We start from the raw sequence: 10706 nt of genomic DNA, 5'->3' as shown, positions 1-10706 counted from the left end.
GCACTTGATGCAGGGAACTGTAATGAAGTGACCAGCGGCAAGTACCATGAAAGCAACAGCCAAAGTGGACGCTAGAGAAGACCTTCTGGGGAGGGTTGTGTTTTGTGGCCTCTCCCAAGAGACATCTTTGAAGCCTCAGTGGGAGGCTTATCAGGAGGACCTAATGTTGGCCCCGCTCCAATTATTCAGCTTTGGCCTAGCAGTTTCCTCTTCCTCTGCAAAACGGCACTTGTCAATCAACCCCCCACCTGTGAATTTTGATTTTGTGTTGACTTTGTTTTGTTGGGTCATCATATCATCCAATAATCAACTAAAGGATCAACATAAAACCTTAATATGGAATCTCCCTTGGAGTTGGACTTGGACGGGACCCCAATACCCAAGTACAAGCTTGCTTCCATACGCCAAGAAGTGCCTGTCGTTGGCACAGATAAAAAAAAGTACACCTTTTGGGGATCAAAGTAAGCTCTCCAAATAGTTTGTAATCACCATCTTCCCATCAAGATGAAATACTGATTTTGATTCCAATTCAGAGCGGAGGCTCGTTATTTTCTCAAGATTACTTCATTTCCTGGTACACGTTTGGTGTCACTGTATGAAGAAAGGGATTCTGCTACCCATTACATTGTGAGTTTCAAGAAGCTTAATTTTAATAGCCTGGATTTTGGGGCACTGATCCTTGCAATCCCAGGAATCCATTGACCTCATCCAAATCAGGGATACTAACGCAAAGAGAGGGGGTGAGGGGGTGAAGGGAACAGTTTTGAAAACAATTTTAAGTGTGGAAGAGAAAAACCATAAGTTGATGATTGTTAATTATATGGCTGGGGAGGCGAACAGACGTGTGAGTAATTGTTTGAGTGATGATGGCAGGTTGCACAACTAATTCTTTTGACATTGGAGCAGTTTCTTGTAAATAAGTGGCACTTGCGTTTCAAGAGCGATACCAATCCAACGCTTGTTGAACGTTTTTTTGAACCAACAATGAAAAAAATAGAAGGGTTGAAGGCGGAATTCAAAGCTAGCCGCTCTCTGGGACAACTTGATTGTCCAGAGGATAAGAAGGTTGGGGCAATGGAACAAAGTAACCAAGCTGATTGGGAAGAAGAATGTAAGTAAATCAGCTTAGCCAAATAATGCCCCTTCCAACTGACATTCTCACTCCTCTGATTCCATCATAGCTTACAAACCAACTGAAGATCAAGATGGTCTCTTCCCTAGGCCAGAAAGTGATAGTGCCTCTGGTAAAGGTCATCCCCAGGGTGAGTGAAACAAATTTAATTGATCTACAGGACAGAAATGTTGACTACTGAATGTTGGCCAGCTGAAACATCAGGGGGCCCAAGGTGGTATTGGGATGTAGCTGATGCAATGGAAGCCATCCAGTACATCACCAAGAGTAAAATCACTGTTGAGCAAATTACCACTGGGAAGGCCGGCATCCAGCGCATGACGGCACTGGCCAACATCCAGAATGGAAGACACCCCAAAGAAAAGCCAATCACACCAAAATATATTGCCAGGAAACTTCTTGAAGTATGTATCTCATCTTGGGTCCCTGTTGAGCAAGGCTGACAAATTTTCTTCCCTGACAGATGAAAAGTGTAGCTCTGAAATTCCTTAAGATATTGAAGCTTGAGAATGTGCAATGGGACAGTTGTACCTCCCAAATCACATATCTACCAAATTTTGAGCATTCAACACTGCCAAAAAATCCATACAGGCGGTTTAATGAAATACGACGCACGCCACAATGGTTTGAACCGATGTCAATTTTCCTAGGTTGTTCAGAAGAATTGGAGTTAATTAAGCAGAAACATGCACCTTTCAGAAGTGAACCCTAAGACAAGGGTGAAAGCGCTGCGCTTCAAAAAGTGCAGCGCAGCGGTTTTGGTGGCCGCTGCGCTGCGCTGAAAGTAGCGGCCCCGCCCGCTGCGCTATTGCTTTTTGGGTCTGGCAAGAAACAGGGACCCGCTACTTTCAGCGGTAGCGCAGCGGAACCATCGCTGCGCTACCGCATTTTGAGCTGGCCGCGTAGCGCTGCCCTGCTGCCAGCCAAAAAAGCGCAGCGCAAAGCGCAGCTGTTTTGGTGGCCGCTGCGCGGCGCTGAAAGGAGTGGCCCCGCCCGCGGCGCTACCGCTTCTTGGGTCCGGAAAAAAGCGGGACCCCGCTATTTTCAGCGGTAGCGCAGCGGGACTGGCGCTGCGCTACTGCTTTTTGGGCTGACCGCGCAGCGGTTCCCCGCTGCGCTGCGCTAAAAGACTGCTTTTTTGTAGTGCAGCGCAGCGTTTCAGCCTTGCCTAAGAAATCTTCCATAAAACACTTATTTGTAATGATTTATTTAGCCTTTCAGCTCTCACCATTCTCACCTATTATATAGTACATACCTACCAACAGCTAAAAAGAGGTCCACTCCAGAAAAGTATGGCAATTTGCCAAATTCATTTTATCCTTACTTATCCCAAACTCCTCTTTTATATTTTGTTTATGTCTTATTGTAAAAAGTAGCATTTTATTGAACTGATCTTGATCTCTATGGCGTCCTCTTGTAGTCTAGAACCCTGAGGAATAGCTTCCAGGATTATTTCTTATTCATTATCAAACTCATCTAAGTTTAATAATTCCTGTAACTCATGGGTTTCCCCTGTTTATTGAACCTGAAACCATGAGTTTATGATTTTAGCCAACTCAGTAGGGCTGGCGCAAATCCTGCTAACCAGTACCCTCAGCCCCCGTTGCCTTTGAAACTCCCCTGTGGCTTTGAAGTGCCCAGGCGGGGGAGCGTGGGGGAAAACCATTGGTGAAAATGGACGCCCTATTTATATTATTTTCTACTGGAAGGTATTCCTTCCAGTTGGTAGGGTTTACAGCCCTTTTGACCGGAAGGGATTCCCCCCAGTCAGACAGGCTGCGTGCAAGTTCCATCTCTGAACTCAGTCATAGATTTGGTTTGATCTCATGTAGATGCGGGTTTGAAGGCAAATTTAATGTCTGCCACAAAATATTCTGAAATGACCTGGAACAATACTTGATGTATTGTGTAATGTATGTGTAAAATTTGTGCCATACCTACGCTGAAAACAAGGCCAATCTAATGATAAGGTTTAATTTATTCTCAATCTTTACCAAAGTTCCTCATGTTTTGAAGATCATGATTTTTGACTTCTTTTTGAACCCATACCCTGTTGGTTTCTCAGAAACTATATTAATATTTACTTTCAGGGAACACACCAAAAAGCTGCCAGTTTTTCTTAAATTGTTTCTATTATAAATTTTTAAAACTCATGATGGAGTGGTGTGAGACTCTCGCAAGGATGGCGGAGGCTGATGTCCAGGGAACAAGTGAAGGGGGAGGACCCAGGATTGTGGAGCTGGGCGATTTGACAGACGACCTGGCAAACATTCACTTCGGGCAAATTGATGTGGAAATGGCCAAGGGTCCAATAGTGGATTCTGGTGCATCCCACCATCTGTGTGGTGACATTTGTTTTTTCTTTAATTTTTGCTCATTCCCGTCCCCTGTTCCCCTTAAAGTAGCTACAGAAGGGAGTCCTGCCTTTATAACTGGCCAAGGAGACCTTCAGTTCAGTGGTTTGGACAACCAACGTGTCACTATCCACGGCGTGCTTTACTGTAAGCTTACAAGGACCACACTTATATCTTTGGCCGCGATCTGCAAAGCTAACTCATATTTCACGTACAACGTAGAATGTGACTGCTATGACATCTACAGCAAGACAGGTTCAAAACTTTTCTCGTGTCCGTTCATTGCGCAACAAAACAAATGGATTTTCCCGCTACCATTGCTCAACTATTCTGTGCAAGGAACTGTTCCTGCTTCCCCTCCCTGTCAAAACACAAAATTTGTTCCCTCTTTCTGTCCTATTAACACCCATGAGCGATTGCAACTAAAACCCCAATTTCTTATACCTGTCGATGTGCCAGTGGCTGAGAGTTTGAGTGGTAAAGAGCTGACAGCAGCCGAGAAGACGCTAATGTACTGGCATTGCCTCTTCGGGCACGCTATTTTGAGAAAGATCCGCAGGCTTTGCAAGTTCAGACAGGTGTTAGGCCTACCGCGTGTGCTACCTAGGGGAGAGGTCAAATGCGCGACCTGCGCCATCAGTAAAAGTGTGCTGAAGAATAGGCTAACAACTACTGACAGAGATCTCAAGAGGCTTTCTATTATATCGTGTGATATCATAGGTCCTTTCCAGGTCGCAACTTTCAACGGGGGACAATTTGTCTTAACGATCAGAGACCTTGGGACGGGATATTTGGAGGCAAAAGTCATGAAGACAAAAGACCAATCCTGCAACCTGTTGATCGCGACTATCAAACGGTGGGAGCTGTGCACCGTGGATAAGGTCAAGACCATCCGCAGCGACAACGGTGGCAAGTTTAAAAGTACATTTTTCCTACAATTTCTTTCTGATAAGGGTATCACAGCTGAACGTGCGTTACCCTACCACCATTATCAAAATGGGGCTATTGAGCGATACAGCAGGACACTTAGCAAAATGGGTTGAACTCTACTGATTGACAGCAAGCTGGACAAGTCGTTCTGGGGTTTTGGCTACATCTGGGCCAGCAATACTCTGAACCAACTGCCTAGCAAATCGAGCGGTGAGATGACTCCCTGGGAAGCTTTTTACAATTGAAAGCCTGGATTTTTGGTGAGACAGGTTTCATACACATTCCCGTGGAGAAGGGCAAGAAACTGGATAATCAGGCACTAGAGGGCCGAGTCGTTGCGAGCTGTGATGACAGCAAAGGGTGGATTTTCTGGATCCCAGAATCCAATCAACTTGTGGCATTGGTGGTGGTTCAATGGAAAGACAAGCGCCCCTCAGCGCAGGTGCTAAGTTCCCCAGTTTTGCCTCTCCCATCGCCGATCATCCCTGTTCTGCCTGAGATCCCATCAAAGAAGGGAGTGACTGATATACCAGATCAGGAAGCACTGCCAAACAAACACAAGCTAGATTTTGCCATGAATAAACTGATGCTGGGTGATTTCAGCACTGATGTTTTGGTTCAACAACAGGAACTCGTCGTAGATAAGTTGTTGCAGGACTGCTCATTTTTTGCTTCATCAGTGCCGCGGACGTACAAACAGGCTTTGAAATAGGCGCAGTGGGACAAATGGAAATTCACCATCGAGGAGGAGTTGAGTAATCTCCTCAGGATGAAGGTGTGGCCGGCGCTGTCATGTCCAAAAGGTTGAACGCCATTGGACGGACGTTGGGTTTTTGCCAAAAAGTCAAATGACCAGTCGGAGGTGATCAGGTGGAAAGCCAGGTACGTCGCTAATGGTTTCACCCAGATAGAAGGATATGACTTCAACAAAACGTTTGCGCCAACTGCAAATTTTGTGTCCATTCGGCTGCTGTTCACGCTGGCTGCAAAGTTCAATTGGCCAGTCCGGTCCTTTGATTTTGTTGCGGCGTATCTAAACTCACCTATCAATGAAGAAGTCTGGGCCAAGGCCCCAGAAGGAATGAATCTACCTCCAGGGTATGCGATGAAGCTGCACAAGGCCCTATATGGCACGAAGCAAGCCGTGCGCTGCAGCTGGTGGATACATTTGAAAGGGATCCTGACTAACTTTAGCTACAGCGCAAGTCAGTATGATAACAGTCTTTACACACTTCAGCATCAGAACAAAGTTGGCATTGTCTGGACACACGTGGACGATGGAATAGTGACCGGATCTTTGGACAAACTACTGCGGCGCCTGGAAAAGAATCTGAAAGGCGTGCTTCAGATCAAATGGTCAGATGGGATCAAGTCCATCGTTGGACTGCAGGTACAGTGATCAGCAACGGGTTTTCACCTGAGGCAACCTAAGCTCCTGGATCAGGTACTTTGAGATCACTGGGACCAAGTGCTGACAACTGGGACTCCTTTGCCACCCTCTCTTGCGCTTATCACTGACCCTTCTGGTGTGGAATCAGATTCTACACTGTACTTATCAATCATGGGGTTTTTAAGTTATCTGGCAGTAGGAGCTCGGCCCGACATAGCTTTTGCCGTGAACCTTCTCGCGCGTTTCTCCGCAAAACCTGGCGTCAACCACTGGAAGGGTGTTAAGCACCTCATTGGTTACCTGGCGGGTTCACAAGAGCTACAACTGGATATTGGAAGGAGGACAGCCGTCTGAGTTCCCCCTTGCAATGATTGCTGGATCTTCCTCCGAGGAAAAACGGGGCGGGTTGATGTTGGCATTGAACTTGAGGTCTGAAGGTATGTTCTGGGAAAAAAATATTTGCATTTAGCATAAGGGCTGGGTTGTTGAGAAGCAGATTGCTGACTCACTTGTTCAGAAATGAAGACTTTCACTGGACCAATGTAAGCAAAGAAGCCCACCGGCATGACCTTGGTAACAGGCGCATCAACGACTTCTTCCCTGAAAACCCTGCACACAAGTGCCTGATATGTAACCTCAAATCTTGCTGACCCTAGTCCAGGTGGTACCCTCCCACCACTCACATTGTCAATTTTGATGACGTCAATGATATATCCCAACGCGCCTGGGGATTCAAAATGGTTAGAATCTTCACTCAGAAAGATTGGGGGTGCCAGCGCTCACTGCAGGTGCCTTTGACCTCACGAGGGAGCCGGGCTTTGATGTCTTCTACAATGGTCCCACTAAACTGGGACGGATGAACCCAGAAGACATGGGTGCATGGCATCTGGGAGGTGGGAGCGTTGGTCACAAGAAGATGAGAGCGTTGGTCACAAGTATGGGAGTGTTGGTTGAAGATGGGAGTGTTGGTCACAAGAAGCAATCAGGGATTTGGCTTACCATAAAATACATCTTTTAACTCCTGCATGTGGTTTCCTTCTCAAGATCCTCCAAACTATGTTTGAAGATCAGGCATTTGTGAGTCTTCTTGCGCATCTCAACTTCTATGAGGATCATGTTTAACTCTGATAAACTTCATATATCCGCCCATCTCTGGACCCCAGTCTGCTTTCGGGACGATTAAGGTTTGCAGTTGGCTTGTCCCCTCAGTTTTCTTCACTTTCACTGACACCTATTCCTTTCTTTTTCTTTTTACATCTGTGAATCACCCCCTCAGGGGGACTATCTTGGACCAATCAATTTGTGAGAAGGAAATTGTTGAATTGTCCAGTTGGATTGTAAATATTCCTCTGGTCTTTGTTTAGCTTCTTCACATCTGAGAAGTTAGTCTGTGATGAAATATGTAAAGATGGAGAGTACAGGGTGTTGGAATATCTGTCTCTCTGTTTGCTCACATTCCCCTACTGTCCCCAGTACCCAGTCAAGTTTCCAGTGCCCAGTTCTCAGTCCCCAGTAAATTATTCTGTCTCCAGTCCCCAGTAAAGTATCCAGTCCCCAGTAAAGTACTCAGTCCCCAGTCCCCAGTCCCCAGTAAAGTATTCTTTCCCAGTCCCCAGTAAAGTCCCTGTCCCCTTTCCATTTCACATGTTTGGTTGTGTTTTGTATGTTACATGATTTTAGGCCCCCTCTGGATCTTGTGCTGAGAGCTTGTGCCTCTTTCCTGTAATTTAATCGCGCCCAAAGCTGAACGCTCTCTTGACATCAACAGAGGTTGCTTTGAATGTAAGACGTTCAGATGATCAGTTAAATTGATCAATCACTGATTTTGGTAAGTTTAAAACTCACCCGGACAGCTCAAAACGTCCAGTGCCATATACAAGAGGCCGCTGTGAGTTTTTCCTGATTTCTTTTGCTGGAGCCACCACCTCAGCGTATTTACGTGTTTGTTACCATCCAGTATGAGACCCCCGGCAAGCCAAACATCCAAAGGGTCAGTTGATAGGTGGCCACCTCGAGCTGCAGCAGCAGTACCTTGCAAGCATGCTGGTCCTAGGCTGTAGAAGATTAAGGTACATATGAGTAACGAGGCAAGATAGAGTCAAAATCCTGAGATGATTACCTTGGAGCTTGTGTTGATTGTTGATGATTTCACAGGGGTTGTATCTGTTGATTGAGGCTTATAGAATGTTACCCACATATCCCGATTCAGTTGTATAGCTTCAGCTATCCATTCCAGCTCCCATTTTGCTAGTTTGAAGTACTCGTCCCTAAAAGATGGATGAAGTACTGGATTGAAATGTGTTAGATCAAACACAATCAATGAGATTTAGACAAGAAACTGAAACATACCAATTGCAATCCGATAAAGCGGGGAGGTATTGGTCAGGGCATAATACTTGTTGGTTACTTTCAAACCAAGTCGGCAAGCATTCCTTAATGCTGGTGGATATTAGAGCCACTGATTGCTGTCAATAAGTGCTTGGTTATTTGATCAATGAACATGACAATGTGGGCTAAGCAATCCAATCCTGATACCAACACTTGAAGTGTGATCTCGTAGAAAAGGTTGAGCACATCAACCAAGTTGTGTGCCAAGTCGAAGTCAGCTGTGTTCAAATGGTACTTCCGATTGATGCCGTGCCGTTTATTCCGCTGCCACTCAAGACTGGGGGGAAGAGTTAGCTTTAAATATGCAAGTAAACATTGAAAAGGATCACTTACATGGTGTCCTTGCATCTGATAATGCCCCTGAGTTGCACAAGAGTAGAATTCCATTGGGTGCATACGTCACGCTCAACAGTATGAGGAGTTGGACACCCCAATTTGCAGCAGATATCACAAAACTCTGCATTTGAGTTTGGTGAGTGCTTCAGTTTCTTAGCAACTGCACAAAACTGAAAAACAAGGTATCAGTTCTGATTCATTCAATCAAACAGAGTTGAGGTCGGGCTTACTTTAGCCAGAGATATTTTACAGCAATCACTTGTGTAGCAATCATTTTCCTCTTCATTGTATCAATGTCGTCCAGATTGAGCAATTGAGCATCCGAGTCATGTCCATTGATAGAATCACCCTTGCTTCCAATATCTTCTTCATCAGATTGGAAATCCATCTTGCGGGTGAAGCTAAGAGAAAAGAAAAAATCAGGCCTGCAAGGCGATGAATTCAAATTAAGGCAGAGTTGTGCTTACAGCCTTATCTGCTCTGCTGCATCCAAGTCGGATGATTCTAAACCATCTGAGTCGTCAGGGTCTGTTGTTGCTGTTGGATCATTTGATGCATTTTCTTTCTTCTGAGCTCCAAAGGGCCTGAGGATACTTTTGACGATCAAGTTAAGCACATGGGCAAAACAACGTACCCACTGTGCCTCCCCTTGGAAGCAAGCCCACTTACGCTTTTTGAGCTCATTTACCATTACTTGGTTGTTGGAGGCGTTGTTGGTGACTATCCCACATATCTGAAGTACATAAGATCAGCCTTTGGAGGGTTCAAAAGCAGAAAAAGAACAGTTGAATGAAATCACACCTTTTGTGGAATCCCAAACTTCTCAACTACCAGACGGACCATCTCAGCTAAGTACTCGCCAGTGTGATTTTGTGAGAGACAAATAAAATTGAGAGGCATTGCCTCTAGTGTTGCATTGGTATCTGTAGCTCCATGATGATCTAACCGGTAGATCATGATCCCTAAGATGTCGAAACCATTGGGGGACTGCCACCCATCTACACCTAAGTACAAGGCCCCTTTGTGTGCCTAAGATAATATCAAATGAAGATAGAAACAAACCAACTCACTTTCAAAACAGAATGATAGCTCTGTTGTACAGCTGAGTATAGCATATGGATGTCCCTCAAAACCGTCCGTCTGCATGGTAAGTTCTTGACAACTGTCGGATGGAGGATTGCAAGATGGCTTGGATCGGACAGAGCTGAAAAGGGCCTCGCTGCCTCGGAACACCATATGGCACAGAGTTGGGGGACATATATGGGGGTAGTTTGAATCTCAGTGTTCTTACAATCAAATCTGATCAAGATACTTACCTCTTTTGGATTGATGTCTCCAGTCCCCCCAACTCCATGACTGGCCAGATTGGAATTGCTTTTCACTTCAGCTTTTTTCCAGGGGCAGATTGAAGCATGCTTGAGTAAGTTGCTACAAGATGAGTCGGACGTTGGGCGGTTGATCTTTGTTCCACATCTGAATCAGGATGTTAACTTAAATATATCGTTGGGAGAGAGAGTTCAAACAGAGAAAAGCTTACGTTTGGCAAGGATAAGCAATCATTCGCTGGCCATGCTTGTCAAGCTGATTGGAGAGCTCAGGTAATGCATAAGATATGTAGCTGTTACTAACGGCATTCCTGGCAATTTTCTGAGCCTTTCCTGGATGTGAGTAAACAGTCAGAAAAAACCAGCCAGCTATACTGAAATAGAAAGAGGATAATTTTACTCACGTAACTCTTCCTTGTCAGTGAGAGGGCGTGCTCTGGACGCAGGCGGCTGAGTGCTAGACGGAGTAGTATCAGGTTCTTCTCTGGAAGGAGTTTGGTTGGTTGGCTTACGTGGTCATTTGGAGGGGGTGAGGCAGATGATTCAAGGGGCATGTTGGTTTTTTTTGCTTGCGGGTGGCCATGGTGGTTGGTGGTTGGATATCAATGTGGATTATATTGGGCTTGGACTTGCTATAGGGGGGGGGGGGAGGCAGGGGGCGCGGGGCTTTGGACGGGGATGGCAGGGAATTCCAGAGCGGACTTCCCATCCGGGCGGGGGCTTGGAAGGGGATGGAGAGTATCTCTGGGTGGTAACCGTGTGTGGTACCTGTCTGTCTGAGAAATCAGGGACCCGGCACCACTCCACGGGTGTGAGGGGTACCCGCCAACAGGTGGCAGGTACCCCCCAAC

At 45.8% G+C, this 10706-nt stretch overlaps 1 protein-coding gene across 1 annotated transcript; it reads left to right on the top strand.

The window, feature by feature from the left end:
- Positions 1-1074: 1074 nt before the first annotated feature.
- PtA15_4A546 (uncharacterized protein) lies at positions 1075-1575 on the top strand (the record flags this gene model as incomplete). The annotated part of the gene is made up of 3 exons (XM_053168441.1): positions 1075-1111; positions 1182-1262; positions 1325-1575. 3 exons carry the CDS (start codon positions 1075-1077, stop codon positions 1573-1575), a joined length of 369 nt encoding a protein of 122 aa, XP_053019650.1.
- Positions 1576-10706: the final 9131 nt, after the last annotated feature.

This window comes from Puccinia triticina, chromosome 4A (genome assembly GCF_026914185.1).
Source record: "Puccinia triticina chromosome 4A, complete sequence".
Classification (NCBI taxonomy): Eukaryota; Fungi; Basidiomycota; class Pucciniomycetes; order Pucciniales; family Pucciniaceae; genus Puccinia; species Puccinia triticina.
This window is presented reverse-complemented; position numbering and strand designations above follow the sequence as displayed.